General features: G+C 40.7%; 1 protein-coding gene and 1 long non-coding RNA gene across 6 annotated transcripts in view; one reads left to right on the plus strand and one right to left on the minus strand.

Moving 5' to 3' along the window:
• The window catches only part of LOC117459915 (uncharacterized), a 171,831-nt gene extending 169,614 nt beyond the window's left edge, over window positions 1-2,217 (minus strand). For 4 of the 5 annotated variants that reach the window (XR_011644506.1, XR_011644504.1, XR_004553577.2 and 1 more), the window contains exon 1: window positions 964-1,042. This is a non-coding gene — a long non-coding RNA (uncharacterized lncRNA). Of the gene's footprint in view, window positions 1-963; window positions 1,043-2,090 lie in introns of those variants that run through there. The other variant, XR_011644505.1, reaches the window with a different exon arrangement.
• Window positions 787-26,493, plus strand: sptlc3 (serine palmitoyltransferase, long chain base subunit 3). Its single transcript, XM_034101041.2, has 12 exons — window positions 787-1,111; window positions 2,893-3,084; window positions 3,977-4,131; window positions 5,540-5,688; window positions 11,777-11,901; window positions 13,289-13,382; window positions 16,872-16,977; window positions 18,105-18,324; window positions 21,261-21,387; window positions 23,533-23,668; window positions 25,602-25,731; window positions 25,817-26,493. The coding sequence occupies exons 1-12, from the start codon at window positions 1,010-1,012 to the stop codon at window positions 25,928-25,930; spliced, it is 1,650 nt and encodes a 549-aa protein (XP_033956932.1). The 5' UTR covers window positions 787-1,009; the 3' UTR covers window positions 25,931-26,493.
• Window positions 26,494-26,735: the final 242 nt, after the last annotated feature.

Raw genomic sequence — 26,735 nt, forward strand, 5'->3', positions numbered from 1 at the left:
TGCTGAAGATTAATGTTGGTGTGTACTGCTACTGTATCACCACTCGGCTGACCATTCTCAAAGATAAGATAAGGTTACAATAAATTAAATCTGCAAACACTTCATGAAAGCAATACGTTTTCTACACTCTCAACCATGTATAATTGTGTTGCCATCAAATTAGTTTAAACATATGCAATGCAAATTTTAAGTAAAATCAAAATACGAATATCTTAGTGTAATGTTATTTTTTTTTTTTAAATCGACAATCCTACTGGAATAAGTACGGTACTTGTGTTATTTGTACTTAGTATCACAACCAAAAACAACAAGTTATGCAGGAAAAGGCACCATTCAAGTTTCAAAAAATATTATATATTATATAATATTTTGTGTAAAGGTTAAAATAATGCATATGCTGGAGGTGATAATTTGAACTACATTATAAATGGTTTAATAGTTTAAAAAATAACAGTTTATAAATTCATGATCATGATCTGTTTGTCCAAATATCAGAATGAGAAAATTAACAAGTAATAATCCCACCAAGAAACCATAATTAACGAGTAGTTAAGAATGTCGAATAAATATAATGTATAGAGCCTTTTGTTTTAAATGAAAGAATGTATTAAAGTGAAAAGTAGCATTATATTATATGGAAATACTCCAATATGGTTGATGCTCTACAACCCTACACTAAGTGAGTAAATGTACTTTATTTCTTCCACATAACAGAATGGTGAGAATACATTTGGACCAAAATAAAACATTTTATTCAAATAAAAACAACATTTTAAAACCCAAACGTTTCCGGATAAAAGGAGAAGAAAAAAGGTCACTTTTACGTGATATCGAAACAGTTCAATAACAGAAGTATGTCTTATTGCTGGTCAAACACAGCAACAATGCAGACGAGGCTGAACCGAAGCAACAAAAGGAGGAAGTCACCTGTGTACATTCAGTAAAGCACACCGGTTATATTACCTGACAGTCAAACAGCGGAGGCAGTCGCTAGTCGGCTAAGAGGAATATGGCAAGAACTGCTGCGAACGGCCACTTAAAACCACATTTAAACCAGAATGGACTGAAACGCGAAGACATAAAGAGAAATGGCTATCACAACAAGAGAGAGGTATGTCTGTCAGCGGCTGGATTTATCTACAAACATACTTGGGCTCCAAATGATGTATTGCCCCTGCTTTAATGCATGGAGCCAGGTGTTTTACCATTTGCTTTGAGAGATATTCTTTGAATCTGAGCAAATATTATTTTCGTAGGGGCTCTTTACCTGAATCGACCTCTGTGACGTAGGCAAAATGTGTAACCCATAGAGACTGCTCCCCATTTATAAAAGAAAACCCAACAAACCGTTATCAATACAATGATGCTCTGTGAAAGTAGCAACGGTATGTCATTGAGTTTGTTCATCTCCGGTGCTTACGAAAACATTACCATTAGTTGGCTCGTGATATTTTGGTAACATACAGTTATATTCAAGTAGCTAAAGAAATATAATTAAGAATATGATTTGCCTGCTGTTCAAATATGTTGGTTAAATATGAGAATGCTAGTTCTTACAAAAAGAAAGTGAACAGTTTGAAATGAACAGACGACCCCGCCCTGAAATAGTGCTTGTGCAAAAGCAGGTTTTTTTCAGGTTTCAAATACACAGTGCAGCTTGCCCGCCTGGACTGCCCTGGAGGGTAAGGCGCACTGTGTATCTGAAACCTGCATTGCAACCTTTGCGTTAATTTGATGACAATAAGTGATGAGTGATATGTAGGTGGTTTCTTTTGCTAATTAAACCACTTTTATTTATTTTATTATTTATTGAGACTACTTAGCCATTGTGTAGTTAATGTTGTATCTTAAAATGTCAGTATTACAAACTAGCAATTATTCAAATATGTAGTACAAAAGTATAAGCAAATGCTCCATTTGTCCAACAAGTGTAGTTTACATTCATACGTTTTTAACTACTACTTGATATGATACTCAAGTAATGGGTTAGACAAGAGAAAGTAAGCTAACGCATGATAGCATTAGTTTCATGTAAGCTAGCTCTAGTGAAAACCCATTGCCGTTAACGTTACGTTTAAAAACACACTTACCACTGCTTGAAGATATATCCACAATCCTCAAAGGAAATTATGTGAAAAAATGATTTATTTAAAAATATTCTGTTCGTTGCACATATTTTTTTGTATTCAATATTCAAGACACACTGCTTAACCAAACATAAATGCCAACCGGAAGTGATATATCACGTGTTCGTGTCAAACAACGTTTTACAAAAATATCAATGCATGTCCCTTCATAGTTAATGGCCAATGTAGCATCATGTGTATTTACTTTCACTTTCTTTATTATGTGTTCACTTTTATACAGTATGTAGCCTTCTCGAAAGATGTCTTTATAGAGAACATGAGGAGTGGATTTTCTTGTAAATGCCTGTGAAAACTGTCTTGAAAACAAACAAAAGTTAGGCTTTAGGAAAAAAAATCACATTTACATCCTTTCAACAATTACACATTTTGTAAACTCGTATAGACCTACACTTTTTCCCACTTAAACATTTTGCTTACGCTATTTTAGATCTATAAGGTCTGAAAGCAAAAAATCAGCATCTACAAAATTACCCCTAGTAAAAATGTCAACAACTCAGAGCGAGAATGTTATGTGACGATGTATGTTATAATATCCCGACAGATAGTGTTCCAGTTGTTTTCATTCAGTTTTGGATAATATGTGTTTGTGACTTCTGTAATCGCGTCTCTTCTTTTATTTAGGTAAATGTGTGTGATAATTACAACCCTTCGTTTGAAATTCAGCAACATTTATTCAAACAGTATTGTTTTCTCTGGTCCTGCCTGCAATGTAAAACAGCTTATGTGTGTTTCTCTATTTGTATAGAAAAATGGCCCAGGGACTTGTGTTGCCTCCAGGCAGCACAAGCAGGAGTCCTTTGAACAGGCCCCGATGTACGTGGCTGTCATGACATACTTGGGCTTTGGCATTGTCACGCTGTTTGGCTACTTTAGGGATTTCCTCCGAGCTGTGGGCATAGAGAAGTGCCACCTTGCCCAGGAAAGAGAGGAACAGAAGGTAGGTGCAACATGCAATCAGCACAAACTTTTGTTTTTTCAGGCATACACACTGTAAACACCCAGGCAGTTGGAATAGAGGATCATGCCTTGGGTGTCAACACATTTTGTTCACCCCTAATTATTTCAATTGTTGCTCTTAAGCTCTCTCACTCTCTCTGCCTCCTTCTTTCATGTTCATCTGCACCATGATGTTGCCATGGGTGAGAGAGGACACCACAGAGAATATATGCTGAAGACATAATTAATTCTCAGAGGATTTCAGTTATTTCTTTGTAACAGTGCTTTCGAACCAAGATAGGGCTTGAGAACTGCCACATAAAAGCCACTACAGTATGTTACCATTTTATTTATTTTTTACCCAAACATTTGCAGTTGTAAGATCATTTTGGTAGTTGTTTCTGATTTGTTCATTTTGGCTCATTGTAAAAAAGCTATAACCTTATAAAAACAAAAGCTGTGACCATAATTTGCTATTATAAGATAACACATATCATCCACAGGCAGAAACACAAAAGCATTGTCTGTGAGGAATGACATTGGTGTTTGATAACAATCATTTACAGTTTAAATGAAGATGAGCTTTACTGAATGTTGGCTCTGTCGTAATGGCGGCATTTTAATTACATTTCTATAACTTCAAGTTCAACATGGCAGTACATCTGATTTCCTCTTAGCCGAAACCACTGAGCGAAAAAAGCCACGTCTTACTATAATTGAATGTGCAGAATCCTATCATTAAGGATTATTTGTGTTATGTAATGTTAGTTTTGATATGGATTGTTTGTTAAAGAGCTTGGATAAGTTCTAGAGTGTGTTCAGTGTTTGAAGTTCCTGCTCTTATTGTTCCTCCACTCTGAACTCGTACTTTTTTCTCTTCTCTTTGCCTTCAGGACTTCGTGCCGCTTTATCAAGATTTCGAGAACTTCTACACTCGAAACCTGTACATGAGGGTGCGTGACAACTGGAACCGTCCCATATGCAGCCTGCCAGGACCAGTCTTTGACGTGATGGAGAGGGTGTCTGATGACTATAACTGGACATTCAGGTTTATATTGTACACATACTGCAGATTAGACATACTGTAGTGCTATAATCACACATGTTGCTCATATTAAGAATTTACAAATGTTTTCACATCTTATGACAGGAAAGTTAGTATTTTTTAACACAAGCATCTCTCTTCCGGGGATAGAAACTATACAACGTAGATTTAATTGTCAAACTTCTGCTCCAAGAGCTAATGAGGAGAGAAACTAAAGACAATGGCCAAATGTCATGAGCAAGAATAATCAGCCTTACATTTTTGGATTCAGTTGATATGCTTCTGTGGTGCACAGCGGGTACAGGGGATATATTATGAATAGGGATATGAACAGAGCCACGGGGAGGGGATATGACATTATGAATTGGGAAAGAAGGCGTGGATAACATGTTTTAAGAGGTTTAATGTGACTGGAAATACGAAAAAATTGACCAGTCAGCTTGTCTTCTGGTAAAGGTTGTTGAAAGGTAAGAGATATGTGAGGAAGGGTTTAATAGCCGTGTGCCAGTTTCCATGCACAGTGAGAAGAAGTAGGTCAGTTGAGTTCACCTAAAATACTTTCAAAACTATGATGATCCCTAAATGTCCCTAAAGAACAGGGAGGCCGTATATCCATGATTGAACTCTAGAGTTATAGGGTAGTATAATGTGTTGTGAATATTTGATTATATTATGTTAAAGGTAGGGTAGGTAAGTTTCAGTAACCGGCTCGAGATAAACTTTTTGTTATATTCCATGGAATGCTCTTAACATCCAGATGGCAATGAAAATCTTAAGTGCTTTGACAAAAAGTCCATAAAAAAATGTCAAGCCGTAGTACTGTAAAAAGTATTGGTATTGGTTGTATTGGATTGCCGCCCTGTCGGTCAGCCTTCCATCTCGATCACGCACAAATGTATCTCGTGCACTCATTGGGCGTGCCGTCATTGGGCGTGCCGTCATTGGGCGTGCCGTCATTGGGCATGCATTGCAGCAGTATTTCAATGACTCGCCAGCAACAAGCGGCCACTTTTACCAGTCTGCTGACGTCATGTGTGCGTTCATGTGTGTTGGAAGAGGTGCTCTGTAAGGAAGTCTGAAGTAAGGGGCGGATTCTTTTCGGCTGTGTACTTTCAAATTTTAGTGCACTCGAGCCAGTTTCTGAAACTTACCTACCCCACCTTTAAGGAAATGAGAATAACAAATGCTGCTTACACAGACTGTCACTTGCTTTTTACTTTATATAAACAGTGTTAGAGTGTAATTGTTCATTAACTTTTCTCCAATGACAGAACACATTTTATGATTGGCAATTATATTGAATTCCATTTTGATTACCTTTTTATAAGATGAAATAAATAATGATGTGGGGTGTATATGTTAAGAAAAAAAGGAGAAGGCTATCTCATTCCATGTGTTTCCATACTTGCAGGTTTACTGGGAAGACGCTACACAATGTCATCAACATGGGCTCCTACAACTACCTCGGTTTCGCTGAGAACAACACTGATTTCATGAAAACTGTGGCAGAAAAAACTAGCCAGTACGGGGTTGGGGTTTGCAGCACAAGACAGGAAATAGGTGAGTTTGGTCTACGTGAGCTTGTGCTAGAAAAAAGGGCTTGTCCTCTTAAACATGGGGATTCATTTTATCTTGAGCAAAAATGTCCTTCTATAATTCAAGTCAGGATTATAAGGTGTCTTTTTTTTACTACATATGACAGTGCTTCACATGTTTTACATGTGCATCTTTTTTTAAAGTCTCTGGCAGAGCCTGTTGACACTGAATGGGCTGAGTATTAAACTGCTCATCGCATATGCCATCATTTATTATCTTGCTTGTGAGTTATACTGCCCGCGTGTTTAATTATCTTTCAGTGGAAGCAATGTAATATGAATTATTCAACCTTTGTTGAATTATGTACCGTTTGGGCATTAGCTGAGATCATTACATACTGGTCGACACTGAGGAGTGGGGGAAATTATATCATATTGCTATGGAACATTATGAAACCCCTGGGCATTGGAGCATTATTATGCGTTATATATCAAATGCACCCTATAGGACTCATCATTGCAAACTGTATAGCCTAACTGGATGGTCCTCACTTACTATGCGTAGGATGCAGCATTGGTTTTTATTAATGTATAAAGCCATTTTAGGAAAGCTTCCACTGTACATATGTGCCAGATTTGCTCCAGTTTGTGACTCTTACAACCTCAGATCCAGTGCCTGGATACGGTTCCAGGTACCTGCTGTGCGGACTGAGGCTGGGAAAAGGAGTCTTTTTTATTATGGTCCTTGGTCTTGGAATGACCTTCAATCACGCCTCAAACTGAGGGCACTTGTCTCAATAGCATGTTTTAGATTGAAGTTGTCTGAAGTCCTTACCACCAGCTGCTCTTGCAGTAATAAGTAGTGCACCTTTCTTACTGTCCTAATGTGCACAATGTAGTGACTGCTTTTTTGTCTTTTGTTTTCTTAGTTATGTTCTCTGTATTTTATACGTTTGTGTTATGTGTTATGTGTAACGTTGCTGCCTTCTTGACCAGGTCAGCATTGCAAATGAGATTCTATCTCAATGCTTTTATCTGGTTAAATAAAGGTTAAATAAAAAAAAATATGTGATTGAAGTGTTAGAACAGAAAGTGGGATCTCTGGCTTCAGAGGAATTTTGAATGTTGTTTTATCATCAGACCTTTTACCCGGGCTCTGATGGTGTTTAAGTGCCTGTGTGCGACAGGATCTCTTGTGTTGCCCATAATAATGTTTTGGTGTTGAAATCATGTGATCAGCTATGTTTTTATTGGTCAAAACCTGCCACTGGGTAAACATTATGAAGCTCCCTGAAAAGGCCACTCTTAGCAAAGTTTACTTGAGGAAAGTAGTTCCTTTTCTCTGTATCAATGATTAATTGTGGCACTTCTGACACCTGCATGCTTTATATCTACTGAGAGCAGGCTAGCAGTGAGCTGACATGCACGCTCAGAGCTGAGTGGCTGTGCAGTGTTTTATGATATCAGCAGTTTGACAAGAACAGAGAAAAGCTGAAGAATTAAAAGGGCATGTGATTGTTAGTTATACGACTGTTTGTCAGAGTGCAGAAACACCCCTACACACACATGCCCACATATACATGCACACACTCGCACACATTCCTTCGCAGTCGCACCATCCATTATTCATTTATGTGATTTTTTTATATGTTTATTTCTTTTTTTAAATGGGACTGTTTTCCCCTGAATTTGTAATCCATGTTTCAGATGGCTCACTGAAAGAGTTAAGGAATAAAAAGCATTTCTCCCATGAGGCCTTATCAGGCATCAATTATTAAAGACCTGAGGATCTCTGTTGTAGTAGTGACGCCATCACCAGTGTTTTAGTTCACATGGAGCGATTTGTATTGGTTTTTCTATTGAATTTACCTGCAAAATAAAAATGATGGGAATATTTAACACTTTACTCACTGTAAGAGTATCGAAGGAGTGGCAGACCGGGGTGGTGGTTCCCCTTTTCAAAAAGGGGGATCAGAGGGTGTGTGACAATTACAGAGGCATCACACTACTCAGCCTCCCCGGGAAAGTTTAATCTAAGGTACTCGAAAGGAGGGTCAGGCCGATTGTCGAACCTCAGATTGAGGAGGAACAATGCGGATTCCGTCCTGGTCGTGGAACGACGGATCAGCTTTTTACTCTCGCAAGGATCCTGGAGGGGGCCTGGGAGTACGCTTATCCGGTCTACATGTGTTTTGTAGACTTGGAGTAGGCGTATGACCGAGTTCCCAGGGAGTTACTGTGGGAGGTGCTGCGGGAGTATGGGGTGAGGGGGCTCTACTCGGGGCCATCCAATCTCTGTACTCCCAAAGCGAGAGCTGTGTCCGGGTCCTCGGCAGTAAGTCGGACCCATTTCCGGTGAGGGTTGGCCTCCGCCAGGGCTGCGCTTTGTCACCAATCCTGTTTGTAATATACATGGATCGGATTTCGAGTCGTGGGGGAGGGGGTCTGCAGTTCGGTGGACTAAGGATTGCACCACTGGTTTTTGCAGATGATGTGGTTCAAATGGCTTCATCGGTCTGCGACCTTCAGCACTCACTGGATCGGTTCGCAGCCGAGTGTGAAGCGGCTGGGATGAGGATCAACACCTCCAAATCTGAGGCCATGGTTCTCAGCAGGAAACCGATGGACTGTCCACTCCAAGTAGGGAATGAGTCCTTACCCCAAGTGAAGGAGTTCAAGTATCTCAGGGTCTTGTTCTCGAGTGAGGGAACAATGGAGCGTGAGATGGGCCGGAGAATCGGAGCAGCGGGAGCGGTACTGCAGTCGCTTTACCGCACCGTTGTGACGAAAAGGGAGCTGAGCCAGAAGGCAAAGCTCTCTGTCTCCCGGGCCATTTTCGTTCCTACCCTCACCTATGGTCATGAAGGATGGGTCATGACCGAAAGAACGAGATTGCGGATACAAGCGGCCGAGATGGGTTTTTCTCCGCAGGGTGGCTGGTGTCTCCCTTAGGGATAAGGTGAGAAGTTCGGTCATCAGGGAGGGACTCGGAGTTGAGCCGCTCCTCCTTCACGTCGAAAGGAGCCAGTTGAGGTGGTTTGGGCACCTAGTAAGGATGCCACCTGGGCACCTCCCTAGGGAGGTGTTCCAGGCACGTCCAGCTGGGAAGAGACCAAGGGGTAGACCTAGGACCAGGTGGAGGGATTATATCTCTTCGCTGGCCTGGGAGCGCCTTGGGATCCCCCAGTCAGAGCTGGTTGATGTCGCCAGGGAAAAGAAAGTTTGGGGCTCTCTGCTGGAACTGCTACCCCCGCGACCCGACCACGGATAAGCGGGAGAAGATGGATGGACTCACTGTGACTGTGCCTCTCACATCTTAAAAGTCTAAATGTTTTTGACACTAGGTTATTTTTTCAAGTTTAATCTCATATCTTCTACATTATCTTATAATAAATTATTGTTAAGGTGTATTGGTCAACTGATATAAATTATTTGAAAACAATGACATAGTCAGTTCAAAAGTGACTGTAAGTGCACAGAAATACAGTATGTTTGTATTGAAAAGGCATGTGAAATCAGATCAAAAGTGCACTGAAAGCACACCCTTTGATTAAACTAACATGTAAAACATTCATGGATCTGTTTTAATGGATAGCTCACTGCTCCCATTTTGCCTGCAATCATTAACACAAAGTACATGATTAGATAATGAAGGACAAATTACCAAGACTTATAGCTTCTGAGCACATAGTAGTAAGTATTTCACCTTAGTTTGTACGCTAATATAATGATGTCATAGTATGTTTCCACTAAGCTATGGTTTTCTTGTCTGCTGAGACTCAAGTCTATGTTGGAGGTAGAAATGATTAACTCTTCAAGACTTGTTTTTTTCCCTGGCCTTGTGTCAAGCCTTTGAAGAAAAAGCTCAGTAACAGGTTAACAATTAAATAAAGACGGATTGAGTTTGAAGATTTGTCGGCACAATCTTTATTGTCTCTCCACAATAAGGCTTTCTAACCTCGGCAATTATTATACAGCTTTTTTTTTTCTCAGCACACATTTGAAGACGTTGATGGCAGAAAGGTGACCTTGGTAATACAGAGGTTCAAGCTTATGTACATGCATTTGACTTAAGAAGAGCTAACTCAAGTCTGCAAAGTGAGTGAGATCTAACAGGGACTCTGCTCTCTATATGGAAAGGCCACCAAAAACTGGCCTGGCCGCTTGAGGACTCTTAAATGGGGCTACCTGCTGCAGTGGAAATGCGCCATTAGTTCCAGACCCAGAGTAAAATGTTCTATATTGAGAGCAAATGCCGATACAGTCTGATCAAATGTGCTGCACATGCCAGCAGGGGCTGTGAGCCTGAGTGGTTGAGGAAATGTACGAATCGATTTGACTTGGATAAAAACAGAGCTGCTTCACTGTAGTTACTGATTGTAATTGATTATGACTACAAGGATAAGTATCCCAAAATAAAATGTTCTTTACCTCAATGTCATCACGATATCTCAAAGACAGGCTTTATTTGTGTTGTTGGCAATTGTTTTCATGTTGTCTTTTTCATAGAAGCAGATATAATTGTTTTATGGAGATCCTTTACTGACAGTTTTACTGTTTGTTTGTTTGTTTGTTTGTTTGTTTGTAGCCTTTATGTAACCAGGTGAAAGCCCCTTGAGATCAAAAGATCTCTTTTTCAAGGGTGACCTGCAGGACATTAGTTACACATGTAACATAAAAACAACAGAACAACAATAAGGATGACATACAACATAATGTACAGGGTACAGTTTACAAACTCTATTTACAGTGACAGGTACCATGAGTATCAAGCAGCATGTCACCCAGCCGAGTTTTAAAATGATGCAGGGGAACCAAAGTGCTCAATTTTAAACAGGTTTGCAGACTGTTCCAAGTTAGTGGAGCTGCACATCTAAAAGCTTTCTTCCCTAAGACAGTCCTAGCACTTGGCACATTTAATAAAACAACATCATGAGATCTCAGGCAATACGTACTTTCAATTCGTCGAGAGATCAGAGAGCAGATATAAAAAGGTAGTTTACCCAACATGGCTTTATAAATGAACATGTACCAATGACTGAGCCTCCGTACAGTTAGTGATGGCAGACCTGCCTTGGCATACAGGGTACAGTGATGAGTAAGTGCTTTACAGTTAGTAACAAATCTCAGCACTGTGATACGCAGCATCTAACTTTTCCAGGCAGTGGGCAGGTGCATTCATATAGACCAGATCACCATAGTCCAGCACAGGTAAACAGGTCACAGTGACTAGCCTTTTCCTGGCTTCAAATGAGAAACAGGACTTGTAGAAGAAACCTAGCCTAACCCTCAGCTTTTTAAGTGTGTTTTTGTTATGTTGGCAATCTTATCTTTATAGTAGTTATACGCTACATCAATAAAACTCATTCATTAAAGGTTGGAAGTAATTCAAGGGAGACTTTAATAATAATAATAATAGCTTGGATTTATAACTTTAGCTCTATACTATAAGAACGTGTAACTACAATAGTAAGTATTGTGTGTGTCACAATAAGTGAATCTTTGTGATATAGTACCTACCATATAAATAACATTAACCAGAGTCAGCAGGAATAAAATGTGGTATATGAACCTTTCACTGCCTTCCTCTCTCCCTGTAGCTCACAATTATAACAGTAATTCTTTTTTTTATACGCTGACCACAAGGGCAGTAATGAAAGTCCCTCAGAGAGACACCGACTTGTATTGCACAAAATAGAAAAACACCACGTCAGGTGACAGTTTACAACATGATACATTTTCTATATGTATTCTGGTCCCTACCTGTCAAAGTGGGTAATAACCAACTGCCACATTCCAAAATGGGCTGAAGAACCATTATAGACTTTGCAAGAGTAAAAAAAGAGAGTTCTTGAACTAAATTACAAATTTACCACATCTTGACTCATTATAAATCTCTTGACATGTCTGGAGAGGTGCTGGCTGAGTGTGTTCTGGTAGTATTGGATATGGTTATTTTTATTTTATAACAGGAGGCCTTTATCTCTGTCAAAGCTTATGATTGGATGCCATAAAGCAGAACATTCCGATACTGGAATTTGAATTTTACTCCCAGATAAACAAACAGGTTCATTTTCCAGTGGGAGTTATCCTTTTGTTATTTTGTCTTGTAGGTAACCTGGACATTCATGAAGAGCTGGAGCAACTTGTGGCCACTTTCCTCGGAGTGGAGTCCTCCATGACTTTTGGGATGGGTTTCGCCACCAACTCAATGAACATCCCAGCACTTGTTGGCAAGGTTTGTGATTGTACACACTAAACGCCACATGCAGGAAATCCTATTGTATGTGTGTCATTTGTAGAGCGCAGCAGAAATTAATCGAATTAGCCTAGCTTTGTTCCTTTCGCCCATCCAGGCTAAATTAATGAATAACAGTCAACTAAACTGTGCTGCTAACAACTCCTGACCCACCCCCATGAATTAAAATCATAATTAAATTACATTACAGTAGCTAGGAGGACGAGGCTCTGGGCATACATAACTGCTTTCAGTCACATAGACATGGAAAGGGAAGCGTTTGTTAAGAGCACAACTCGAGGGTATGATTATCACCCGTTCTCTGGCCTGCAAGCACACCAGCCTGGCTCACACAGACAGCCACGGGTAACCAGGGGCAACACACAGCATGGATATCTGTGATTGGACTGGACAGGAGTGAAGGGGATGTTGACTGTTTTAGTGATGAGACCGGGGCCTTTAAGCAGCTCAATAAGTGTAGCAGCGCCCAAGGCTGCCGCCCCCCCACTGTAACCCGGCGGGAGCTGGGGGTCAACCCACACGGCCAAGTCTGTCCTGCAGGGACAGGCCAGGGCGCGCTATACGGGCAGAGCTACATTAGAGTGACAGCTGCTGGCAGACCGGGGACCGGGCCAGCTGGACCCCGGGCCAAACCGAGGGTATCTGTCACTGAGCCGGTGTCAACACACCCTCTACAAGAGTTCATTCAAACTAATGTGGTCAAATGCTTAGAGCTTCAGTCTTAGATATGCTAATGTTCTGGAGAGAGTTTCGTAGAACAGCTGAATTCATTTGCATGCTGATTTCTGTGTGATATGAAGTTCTACACTCTCAATTATGAATATTGTGATGTGTCTTCGGGTCGAAACTTTGTCAGACATGAATTACATTTCCCACATGTGCAGGACATACAAGTATTATCTCACACAGAGGACATAGATATGGAGGATTATGATTGAGGCACGGATGGGAAGTGAGGACAAGGCTGAAAGGTAATTGGCTAGATGCATCCTTGAAGACCAATAACCATTGTCCGGCACGTTTTGCAAGGAAACAGTACAACAAATGTAGAATTACACGAAAAACAATTGTAAGATGGGTCGCTCATACTGCAATGATTTTCATCCTGATATGGTTATACTAACGATTGTGTGTTTACAAGATATTTAATGTCTTCTGTACCCAAGAGAGAATTGTATTGGATACACTCCATGCTAATTTCATCCTCTTATAAATAATCAAGGATTACTAGTAAATTGTTAGGGTAATGTGAATACAGGAAGGTTGTGAAGTTAGTAAGACATTTTTTGATTTCAATAATACAAGAACCTGTGATTTTGCTAATTTATTTATATAATTGAAAACCTTTTTTTATGCTGATTTCTAGGGTTGCTTGATACTGAGCGATGAGGTCAATCATACTTCTCTCATCTTGGGGGCCAGACTATCTGGAGCTACGATCCGGGTGTTCAAACACAACAGTAAGTCCAGTAACACATAGGTCATAGAGCTTCTGCCTTACAACAACATCATACACAGCATTATTTAAGCTATAGAAAATGAGATCCATGTTTTTTCAGTTTGCCAACAAGCTTGATAAATCTCCTGCCAAACAAACATTGTTGATAGCACTATGAATTTTGCCAGCCCTATATTATCTGTTAATTTCAGTTTGATTCTCTGTTCGTGCAGCCACCACTGCTCATATTATCTATTTGTTCCTCTATTCATCCTAAACTGTTGCTGCTGTGAGAAACACATTACTTTTTGTGCGGTACAGGATTTGCCTTAGGAAAGACCTACTTAACATTCTGTGTTTATAGCAGCAAATGTAAAAGCTTTAATGAAATGGCTTCAGTTTACAGTCACGACTGCATTTCATCCATGAGCAGCAGAGCAGCAATCCCAAAGTTTAGCTTGTATGAATGTCATCTAACTTTAAACTAAATGCTCTCTATTATATTGTCAAATGACATATTGTCAATGGATGATATATTACATCCATTGTGATTTCATTGGGAACATCACCTGCTTCTCCAGGAGACAGGACAAATGAGCCAGTCCTCTGACGGCAAATGTGTCCTGACAGGTACAAGCAGAGCCAGTTATGGTTCTCCCAAGTAAATCCCGGAGGCAGAGAGCCCTCAGGCACCTGAGCAGCTAACCCTCCCTGCCTTTATAGCTCCAGCAGCACTCTTTTATTAGTACAAGGCCACTATTTACCTAGAGGGTTAAACCCAGCAACAGATAACTTTAAAAATATACATGTATTGATGCAGTTCCTGTCTAAAATGTCTGACACCCCTTGCTCAAGCTTTTGAAATGTGCCAGTGCTGTATGTAAGTACCAGTGGTGTATGTTTCACATTTAAAAGGATAGTATTCCAGAGAGTAGATAAACCGGTTTGTTCAGTCTAGCATTGAGAGGCTTGTGTGTTGTAAATGCTACGCATAATTCAAGATAAAGTTGAGGGACATACATTGTAAAGGTTTGAATTGTTAGTCTTCAAAACATGGATGAGTTTGTCTATCAAGCTTGTAAAATGTGTGCACTCGAGGGTCCATAAGGAATAAGATATTAACACATCATAGATATATCCACAACTGTATGCCCGTTCCATGTGTAGGCAAATATTTACCATCCCCCTCATCACATCACAGTAGCTGGTATCAGGCTGTTGCTTATCTCAAATCAGCGCTTAACTGTGAAATCATATTTTCCTCATTTCTGTCTGTGCACACGAGCTGCTATGTGGATGACTATTTTACTGTCTGGTGGGCTGAATGTTGATATTGGTAATATTAGATGCCCTCTGCTATGTTGAAGTGATTTTTTTATCAGAAGGAGCATCTGTCGCCTCTCCAGCAAACCTTTTTTTGTGCTGACGGGAGATTTATCGATCATCCATGACAGATAATTAATCATGACCGGTTAACATGCTGCTAAACTGGAAATGTTGGATTGTGGTCATGCTTTGAATAATGCTGCTTTGTAAACCACAGCTATTCAATACTGCCATCTGCTGGTTTGCATCAAAACATCATTAATAATGTAACAATGACCTGTCATAAGTAGGGTTGGGTACCGAGAACCGGTTCCGGTCGGAACCGGTTCCAACATTTCGATTCCTACGGCATCATTTAGAAATGTGAATTTCGGTTCCACTTTTCGATGCCTGAGGAAATGTTTCTCGCCGCTCTCCGTAGCCTACTGTATGACTGCGGCGGGGCGGGAAATGTAGCGTTGTACCTACACTTTCTACGGTGTAACCTGAGACCAGGGCCGGCCCGTTGCACTGGCATTATAGATGTTCGGCTAGGGCGCCAGATCTGTGGAGGCGCTGCGCTGACAGCTCTGGGAGGGAAAACAAATGTTTTGACCGTTGGGGCTCATCCTAATTTTCGGCCTTGATGTAACAACATTCATAATTAAGTAAATGTAACACCCTTTTCACCCCGGTTACACGGTTAATTCGCCATGTACGATGGGCGCTGCAAGTGATGAAAATGGGGGATGTTGGCTTATCTGGCAAACGCAGCTCACAGCCAAAATGCGAGTGAACGAGGGAGAAAGGGAGGGTGCACTGGAACCGGCGCTGTTGTTATTAGCATATGATCCTAGCTGCTCTAACGGAAGAAGAAGATGTTTCTACAATGATGTGGAGGAGAGTCCTCTCCAGTCAGACTGAGGCTGATAACTACAGCTCAGTGAGGTAAAGGACTCTGAGTGTTTAGATAGTTCACTTTAGTCTAAGTTATCTCAGTGGGTCTCAAACGTTTTGATCACAATTTATGTAAACACATATTTCCAAGGCACTCCTTTATAATTATTGGGATAAAACAGGTTTGAAATCATTCCAATGTAAACTATAGGACAGTAAACCAGACATATCGTTTTAAACTGGAGATAAAAAATATGCATAAATAAAATAGTAAAATAAGATATGAATGAACAACAAACATAAAATACGTTACATGTATTTGTTATTGGCTATGGTAGGTTATTGTAATGCTCACATACTTATTTAATTATTCAAATATAAACCGATCTTTTTCATATGGGTGTTTATGTACCCCCTAGATCTAGTCTCTAGTAATTCTGCTTAAAGTACACCAGATTGAAGCATTTTGCTTTAAAATGTTCAAACATTTCTTCCTGGTATGCCTGAGAAGGCAGATATGCTTGTTTTTCTCAACAAGAACTTAATCCTTTTTTTTTACCCTGCCCCTCAAAGAATCGGAATTGAGAACCGTTAAGAACCGGAATCGAAAAGTAGAATCGGAATCGTGGAAATTCAAACGATACCCAACCCTAGTCGTAAGGCCACTGGGAAGTTATTTTGCTTAAGCCAATCCTTATTTTAATCAGCCGTGCAGACTGCCCTTAACACACCCATACTCAACTCAGTTAGTATCCTCCCTGTCGCATATAATGCAGGTGTTTATTTACATCACACTGCAGAGGTATATTTGCTTTGAGTAGTTTGTGGAAGGTGTTTCTCACTGATAAAGTATGGCCTTTCCTGCTCTGTGTGAACTGCCTTGCCATTGTTTGCTTTTATTTCGAGTTCCTTGCAAACTATGACTTGCAAATTGTTACACTCTATGATGTATATTTCTTGTACATATATGTAATTGTATTATACAAGCCATACTACACAGAAAATATGTTTTTTCCCTTAATGAGGTTTGAATTTAGATGCTGGGTCGTGCCGGCATTCTCACTCTGTTTCTCTCTCTCTCTCTCTGTCTCTGTGTGTGTGTGTGTGTGTGTGTGTGTGTGTGTGTGTGTGTGTGTGTGTGTGTGTGTGTGTGTGTGTGTGTGTGTGTGTGTGTGTGTGTGTGTGTGTGTGTGTGTGTGTGTGTGTGTGTGTGTGTGTGTGTGTGTGTGTGTGTGTGTGTGTGTGTGTGTGTGTGTGTGTGTGTGTGTGTGTGTGTGTGTGTGTGTGTGTGTGTGTGTGTGTGTGTCAGACATGCAGAGTCTGGAGAAGCTGCTCAGAGAGGCGGTTTGTTCGGGGCAGCCTCGGACGCACAGGCCCTGGAAAAAGATCCTCATCATGGTGGAGGGCATCTATAGGTCGGTCATCTAAACCACACACACGCACATTAGTGTAATCGCTCTCTAACAGACGCATATCTTACATCAGTAGAACTGTTGTATCCATCTTCTTTAGTATTGATTTCCAGGTGGTCTTATGCAGAGTTTTGCACAGGTAGAAATCTTAAGTTGTATTGTGTTTAGCAGTCCTTGTAATGTTCTCTTTTTCAAATTGCTTCCCTCTCTACCCTTGAATAATAGAGAGTGTGTTTGTGTATGTGTGTGTGTCTATGGTTGGGTACCGTTTCATTACTAGAGAGAAGAGAAAGGTATCCTGTGTCTCTCCCGGCAGTGCGCTACCCTGAGTCATGGTGACCCTCTCCATCTGCTCATTAGCTCACAATCAAGTCCAAAAGGAGCCAGAGAGATTGACTTGGCTACACCCCCAGCTCCGACTGTTTATCACTGCCATTTTTATTTTCTTCTTCTTCTCCCCCCCTCTTTTAACTCTGAATCAGGTTCCACATTTCAGCCCCATTACCTAAAAACACAACCTATTATTTGTGCTTTTATTCTTGAACATGGCCACCAGTCTGCGCTAATATAACTATTAGTTTCACAACACACCTGGTCATTTGAGAGACGCTGAATAATGTAATCAGACCGGCTTTATCTGGCAATAATGTCTTTTGTCAGGCTTAAAGAAATGGTGCCTGAAAGAACTAATGCTCCATCTATCGCCTCCCTTTAACATCAAAAGCTAAGCATGCTTAGCTATATCCTAGCCCTGCCTTTGATGTCCACATGGGCCCCGGTGAAACCCTGTCTTGTGTCATTTGGGCCGCAGACGTCCTGAGCCATGGCGAGGATAGCAGGTCTGGGATTGCTCTATTTTCTCCTGCCGTACACTCGCTCATGCTCTCTGTTTGTAGCCTTAAAAGGATTGCATCAGAGGGGAGGAAGAGAGGTGGGAGTAAAGTGAAAGAGGCCAGCCGAAAGATTCTTAAAAGATTGGAACATGTCAAGTTATGTAACATGCATTTACAGATAAAAAGGGGTCGGGTCAGATTCTCTCCCCTTTCAAATCCAATCACTTTAAGAGTGATGTTTATAATTGATGAAATGTGTGTGTTAGTGTGTTCCTTGTGTGATTCTCGTGTTATCAGCATGGAGGGCTCATTGGTGCGACTTCCTGAGATCATCGCTCTGAAGAAGAAGTATAAAGCATATCTGTTCGTGGACGAGGCCCACAGTATCGGGGCGGTGGGGCCAACAGGGAGGGGCGTGACCGAGCTGTTCAATGTGAACCCAGCCGATGTGGACGTGATGATGGGCACCTTCACCAAGAGCTTTGGGGCGGCTGGAGGCTACATCGCAGGGAAGAAGGTTGCTATGGATTTTTTTTCTTGTCTTTTTTTTGTTCACCAATTTTTCTTCTATACTGTCTTTTCCTTTATTGCTGAATTTCCCAACTGCGATGAAAAGTGTTATCTTATCTTATTATAAAGGTACATTTGTCACCAAATGTTCTTTTTAGTTTTCCCACAGAATGCTGGCTGAATCAAAACATGAGGAGAGGGAAGCAAGGGAAGGGAAAGGCATGTTTGTGCTTTACATAAAACAAGATAAAAACAGAAACACAAGGCAACATTTCAAAAGACTCATTTAGATTGAGATACATAAAATAAATATTCATCATCACAGTTTTCAGTGACATCCATATTCATGCACCTGTTGGCTCTCCACTCAGGCAGAAAAGAGCCTGGTTGCTTTGCAAAAACATTCCTCCTTGGTAAGATACATTAAAAAAAAAATACAGTGTGTAGGTGGGATTAATCGCACTGAAATGATTCCAACGGCTTTTAATAAAATGCTTATCTTAGAAAGTTAAATAACTGTTCTGATTACATTGTTTCAACCTCTGTCTGTGTAAATGAACAACATTTGGTTCGGAATCAGTTTCAAACACATCATTTATTGCTATGTGTTGTGAAATAATATTTTACCCAGGTCTGATTTTAAGGATGTGTGGGACTCCATCACACCCCACCTCTCTCGTAGCTCTCATGTGTCCAACAAATGTTCCCCAGGCTGTGACTCCAGGCCTTTTTAATTCCTTTTGACTCCATTAAAAACTACACTTTAGTACATAACCGCACTAGTTTTGTGGCAGTTGATTAGAAAGCAACAGAGGAAACGGCCATGTTGCTTGAATTAGGTATTCAGAGAGGGACCCTTCCTGCCTTATGTTGGCTCAGCCCTGCTCTGCCATAATAAGAAGGTAAAGCTGGCAGAGGGCCAGCCCCTTCTTGTGGCAAGCGTCGGAACTGCGCTCCAGATTTAACAGGATGACTTTTAACAAGCATGATAATGTTTGAAGTAAGAACACACTGCCTGCTTTGACAGCTGGCAGTAGTAAACTCCTGAAAGAGGCAGGCAGGAAAAGAGAGCCTTTAGATTTGACGTATTTGTTGTTGCGGTGAAATCACCCGAATCCTACATTAAGTGGATTCGGGTTGACCGACAAAAGACTCCGCAGATGTTTTCTGGAAAACAGTCATGTTAGAGCTATTTTATGAGAGAACCAAAAATAAATACACTTTAAGCTCCTTCTAATTCACTTCAACCTTGCGTGAAGGAGGATATTCATTAACCCTTTACTCAAAACCTGGATGGCATTATTGAGTTATGAGTCATTAGTAGTGATGTGTCGGTCGCGAACGAGCCGGAAGAGAACGCCGGGAGCCGGCTCGCGTCCGCGAACGACCCTGCATTACCCTGATATTACATGTCACTGCATGCATGCAGTGACATGTAATATCAAAGGATTAGAGACTGTTGGATGCTGCTGTTTTGAGCATTGCAATATATTTATTTTCACTATGTTATTTATTTATGATTATCTTTAGGCTTAGGAAAGATTTGATGTCAGCTGTTGCTGTCTTTTTTTTCTGTAGTTAATACTCAAATAGAGCCCTGCTGTTTTATACAATTTATAATATCGATACAGTAGCCCCTTTTTTTAAATGTCTATGCTTAAGTTTTTATAGGTGTTGCTATCTGCTTTGTGTAGCGTGGTTCTACAAGCAAGTCAGTGCATTCATTGGGTGGTATCAGAGAGTTAAGGGTCTGTAAATGCAATGAAAACAATTGGCCACAGCAAATCATTTATATTAATGTCATTTTTGAATACTTCAGTACAAAGGATGTATTGAATCATTTAAGTGATATATGTGTACACATATAAATCATTAGTCAAAACAGGGCTACATTTGATTGAATTATAAAAGGTATATGGTCAAATGAAGAGCCGTTTGGGAGCTGAAAGAGCTGGCTCTTCTTGGTGAGCCGAGCCAAATGATCCGGCTCACTAAAAAGAGCCGGAATTCCCATCACTAGAAATTAGGTTATTAAATACATCCGTTTAGGAATCATGTAAGTGTGTGCGATGTTCTGGCACTACTACGTCTTCTACTCTGTGGACACATACCACCACATCAGTACTGCGGCCACCTTGTGGCTTCGGAAACACTTTGAGCTGTCACTCCACGCCGCAGACGTGAGATGGATTTCGGACATGTTCTCTTAACTGGTTTATCTTGGTCGCACCAAAATCCTGCGGGGGCCCTAAAGCAGCGAAAATCCTCTGCCTTAAACAAAAACAGATGTCAGGTTGTGTCGGGGTTCTTATCCTACATTTGAGCATTTCCCCTAAAATCCCCTCCCCTCATGTGTGTGAGGAAGCCGCAGCCGCCGCCCAGTGGGGACAGATGGCTGTGAGTGGAAATGGTGGCCAGACAGCATCTCCGGCTACGTGTCATCACCCCGCACCCGCTGGCCATCGACAGCCACTGAGCAGCAGCCGATCACAGCTCAGGCTCCCCTCCCAGCCTCAGACCACTTACACACACGTGCTCTGGAGACCCAAGGCCCAATCAGCTTCCTGAATCCTGCTCCTCTCTTGACAACCACTAGCAGAATTAATCTCCTGCTGACATTTAGGAATAATGAGCACGGCAGTCCTCATTCTGGCTCATCTCAGCATCGGTTCTTTCTCAAATGAGTGTTCTGACTACCACAGAGGGGAGAGCGGGAAAGGCTCCAGAGCTTCTTTACAGCCAACGCCAAGACAGTCATAAACACAGAGAACTGACTCGAAGTATTTTAATTGATTTTCAGGTGTTGACTATACATGAGCTCGCTCTAGTAGTGCTAAGTGCAGGGCCACACTTATATAGCATCTGAAATGAGCAGTGTATTTCTGTAAAGACATATAAATGTTTTTTTCTAATGTTTTCTATATTGTGTGTCCTATGTTGCAGGAGCTGGTGGACTACCTGCGCTGTCAGTCCCACAGTGCAGTATACGCCACTTCCTTGTCCCCTCCTGTCACAGAGCAAATCATACGTGCCATGAAGTGCATCATGGGAAATAACGGGAGCACAGAGGGTGAGTGTCTGAGTTCATTGCGGCTCTCTCCTGTGAACGTCACCCTCAATTTCTCATTCCCTCATTATCCACATGCTCGTCAAAACTAATGTTCTTCACACAGACAAATATTATGTCTGGCTTATAACATTCTTTACACCTTAATATCTTTTTTTTTATGGAAACAAAAGCAAACCAAATCCAGAGGACGGTACCAATGGACACATTACGAATAGGGCCAGACCTGCAGGAAAATACAAACAGCTGCTTGGTCAAAAAACGTGGAAGCAATTACAGGGGTCTGCTGTGGTAGGAAGAGGGGGGGACGTGCAGTCACTGAGCGCACGTGACCCTACCGTGGAGGAAATCATTTTCATCTGTGTGTTGTGAGAAACACTGTACCTCTGAGAAGTTTCTGCTGTAATGGTATCTGACACTGGGCAGGGAAGTTATTACCAGAGCAGTCACATTACTGCCACAGCAACTCTTCTGAAGTTATTGTAGTTCATGTAGGAATCGAGAGTCTTCTCTTCTAATGCTGCATTCACATGAATAGCGGAAAAATTGCTTTACGTTCCCCTTGTGTTTCTAGCGAGAAATCTTCGCCGAGTGCTGCGCACAAAGTTTAAATTATTTCAACTTTGACCTCACTACTACTGACCTTTTGACGGGCAACCAATCAGATCACAGCTGTATGTAGCAGCGCAAGCTAGCATTGGAGGCAACCATAGAAACAATTATAACTAGCTGTTTTACTTCAAGGGTCTGAGCTCAGTTTTGGGCTAAGCAAAGAGAAAATCGCGTATCATGTCCATCCAAAAACCTTTTTTTAAATATAGATATTGCTGCTAATGGCCAGTAATCGTTAAAACTCAGTCAGTTGTGTCAATCAAATTTTTTTTTAAACCGCAAAAAACACCAGTTATAGAGTTATTTTCTTTTACAATTACACTTTTTAGATTGGCAAGTTTCTGAGGCAGTACCTCTCTCTTTGTATAACTTTTTATATTAAAGTAGCGAAGAACCATGATTAGAAATGATACAACATGTCTGTTTTATGCTGCTGTAATGGGTTAATCACTATAAGACTATATATAGCCTGTTGTTCTACAGTTGAGGTGCATGGCAGCTTCATGCAGAGGTGAGTAACTTTCTCATCTGGCTCTGAACCAGACATGCTTTACCTCTGACGTAGCCCAGCAAAAAAGCTGTTGTTGAAAAAGAAGTCTTGACCTGTCTTCTAGAGGACAGGGAACACAGCAAACAGTGCAACTCAAACATCCGTCACATCACTACGCTTGAGACGTTTTTATTCCTCTTTCTCTCCGTCCTGTCTGCCCCCCCCTCGTCTTTCTCGCTGATGTTGAATTTCACACTTTGAAGCAAACAGCTCTGAAACAAGAAAAAACCCTGACTGACAGCAACATCCACACATTCTCACCTACTCATACCATTTCTGAGTCTGGCAGTAGGTTTTTGACCTCCATGCCCTCTATTCAAGCAGAGAGGAACAATTTACAAAATGGGGCCCATGCTTTCTTGGCAGATGCCTGAATGTTGTGTTTTTTCCCTTCCTCTCGCTCTCTCTGCTGAGATAAGGGGATTTAAAGTGCTCTCTTACAACCCCATAAAATACTGCCAATCTGTTCCCAGGTAATCAGCGGGAAACAGAGCTGTGTTCCAAGTCTGAGCCATGCTAAACTATGCTTCAGTCCCCCCCGTGCTTCACATCATTTGGAAACACAGGGGGTTATCAGCGCAGCTCGCCTCGCCTGCCTTTGATGTGTTTTACAATACATTGACCTGAAATACATGTGATACCTCAGGATCATTTGTATTTTCTTTCAATCATGGCTATATTCCAGTGGCAGTCCACAGTGACTCGTTTTGTGTGAAATTCATCGTATCCAATTTGCAAACCCTCATTTTGCCGCATACCATGCCGTCAGATAGACAAAACTGAACCATCTGCTGCCGCGACTGAGTTCTAATTATGAGTTCATAGTGGAGGCTGGAATGGCCCAGACGGAGGTGCATGACTCAGGATGAGAAGGCACCGTGGAGACTACGTTAGCTCCTACTGACAGGTGATGTCCCTTACTGCAGGGGAAAGTGGAAGAAAATCACATATTCACATACATCTGGTGGTTTCTTTGTTTTAATCAGGCATTAGAAGGATCCGCCAACTGGCAGAGAACACCAAATACTTCAGGGCCAGGCTGAAGGAGATGGGCTTCATCATCTACGGCCATGAAGACTCACCTGTGGTCCCAATCCTGCTCTACATGCCCGGCAAAGTGGTGTAAGTGCATTCACCAAAAACACTTAGAGAGTAAGATTATCGGGATGTCCGTTCCATTTTGCAGGAGCTAATTTGAACCAGTAAACATTAGCTCACCGTGTATCATCTCTGAGGGATGTGGATGGCAGCCGTACACTGCAGAGTTTCCATGAATCAGTGTAGGGTTCTGTAACCACTTAAGAGGCCACATCGGGTATTGATTAGGTATAAAACGCAGGGTGGTTTGAGCCACTCAGGTATAATAAATTGGGTATAAAGTGTCTTTCAATGCCAGTCACCATTTAATAATCACGAGAAGGCCAATAATTGCTATAATGAGTAGCTTCTGGATTTAAATTGCAACGTTTTTATTGGCATTAATGTTGATTGGGAAAAAATAGTTTATTTTCACCAGTATTACCCTTAAATATTATTTTGGGAAACAGACATTTCTTAAACAATTACACTGTTGATTTGGGGGATTTTAGAATTGTATAAAACATCAACAACTTTCGTATTGTAAAAGCACTGACATGGGTTTATGAGACATTTCAGTCTCTAGCTCAGGGGTGTCAAACTCAACCTCATCACGGGCCACATCAGCATTATGGTTGCACTCAAAGGGCCGGTTGTAACTTTAAGACTATATAAAAATACATATACAAATATTTAATATAAAATAATGTTTTATATTACATGATTGCCTCTGCATTGGATTATTATCGAATAGGGTAATAACTTCATAATTAACTACGTCTGAAAGCAGAAGTCTAGGGCAAATAATTGCACGTCTCTTCAGTGAGAATGTCACAAAATGATTTAAAAAGAAAAGCCAAATTCTGGAAAAACAAAAAGTAAAATTTTGGAGGAAAAAAATAACATTTTGAAAAAAAATAACATTTAAAAGAAAATCTACTTCTGAGAAAAAGACAAATTCTAAGAAAAACGGCATATTTTGAATAAAAAAAGTCAAATTCTGAGAAAAAAAAAATCAAATTTGAGATGCATTGTGGGACATGTAGTTTATGAGCAATGTGCTTCTATAAAGTAGCATGTAACCTTATAATAAACATATTATATTCTTTGCAAGCTCTTATGGGGCCACATAAAATGAAGTCGCGGGCCGGATTTGGCCCCCGGGCCTTGAGTTTGACTCCCCTGCTCTAGCTACTCTACTATATAAGGGAATCTACTTCCTGTCATTTAGATTGTCTTATTGATATGTAGTAGATATAAATATGCTGATGTGAGATGAGGTTCTGCACAAGCATCTGTACAAAGCACTGCATTCACATGTGTGCGGTGTCAGTTTCAGTTCATCCTTTTTAGAGCACATTTCACGGTTTGAATTCTCCAAACTGTCCACTGCCACAAAATGAAGTGGTATTGCTTCTTGGACTCATTAAAATAAAAGTCATCAGAAATATGCTGATCCTGGCCCTTAAACTTTGTTATTTATGTGTTCCTTTAAAATGATAGATACCACACATCCCAACTGCATAACTGAGGACTATGAGCGGCTAGAAGAAGCGACATTCCTCATAGTTTTCAATATCATAAGTCAAAGCGGCAATTACTCATTCATTCTGAGGTGGCTTGTTGGCCGACGGCATATTTTGAGGACTTCAAACCTTTAAAATGTTAGGAATGTGATAAGTTAGTAAGTATTTGGTAGATGATAAATGTCCATTTTGACCTGACTCCATTCTTTGGTCAAATGCTCTCTATAAGCAAAGCAGTATATAAATCACAAAAGAAACAATCATCATGCTATATGTGTAATGGGAAATTAAGAAAAGTATAATTCAGTCATTTTAATCAAAACAGTTAACAGCGTTTACCTAAGTTAGATAAATACTTAGTCAAAACCTTGTCATCAACAATCATTTTGCGAACTCACCTTTGTATAAAAATATATTAAAATGTATGTTTTTTTTGTTTGCTTTTTGACCAGGGCTTTTGCTCGAGAAATGCTGGAGAGGAAAATTGGTGTAGTTGTCGTTGGATTTCCAGCCACGCCGATCACAGAGGCCCGAGCTCGCTTCTGTCTGTCTGCAGCGCACACCAGAGAAATGCTGAACCAGGTGCACTAACATGTCTGAGGCTTAGGCGTTGTTTTACCTGAATCAAACATACACACATGTTCTGAGACTCTTCCTCTGTCCTCAGGTGCTGCACCACATGAACGAGGTGGGAGACCTCTTCTGCCTGAAGTTCTCACGACGGAAGCATTCGTCCCGTCCTGACCTCCATGACGAAACAGGGCTGGAGCTGAGCAGCTGATATGACCTTTGACACCTTCATTTCACAGTGTCAAGACGAAGTCTAAGTGACCACGCAACAGCAGAGTAACACCCATGTCTCACGGCAGAACAAGGGCCAAATGTTAAGCATCTGCTTATGTTGGTTAAACATTGTGATCTAACAGAACATTTATTTGTGCTTCTTAACATGGTACCCTATATGAACTATTGAAATACCTTATTTACTAATATATGTATATTTGAAAACAAATGTTTGCACATCCATTGCTGGATTGGTCTCAGGTATGGTGTAAAATATTTAGAGTTATTAGCTTTTTATACTGAGACAAAAAACATATGGTAAGTTCAATATATTTCAACATTTTCTCCCGTTTATATTAAGACGTTAAACTTTTTATGGAAGCATTTTTTGCTTCTCATAACTGAACATCATGGTGGTTATTATTTAAAAGATGATATAAGGAGTCATTTTCTTACCTAACATGAAGTAGTAGGTATTGAAATTGGAAAAGCCATTTGTGACATGAAATTTCCCATGTGGTCTACTTCTGCTGATTTCTATTTGTCCTAATAAAACACAAATACTGCACATAAAAACTTCCTGAATGTGTTTTGGAAACGGAAAGGTTGATTCATTATGCGGATGACAGGCTACGTACATTCCGGAACCTTCCCCTTTATACTGTTTTAAATGCCAGACATATGACTGTTTGTGTTTACACTAAACAAGGCTGAACTGATTTAGAAAAATATGAGGAATATAAAAACTTTTACACCACTTTCATCTCCACAGTAAATGATAACCTTCCTGTAAATAATAGATC

This window comes from Pseudochaenichthys georgianus, chromosome 15, assembly GCF_902827115.2.
Source record: "Pseudochaenichthys georgianus chromosome 15, fPseGeo1.2, whole genome shotgun sequence".
NCBI lineage: Eukaryota > Metazoa > Chordata > Actinopteri > Perciformes > Channichthyidae > Pseudochaenichthys > Pseudochaenichthys georgianus.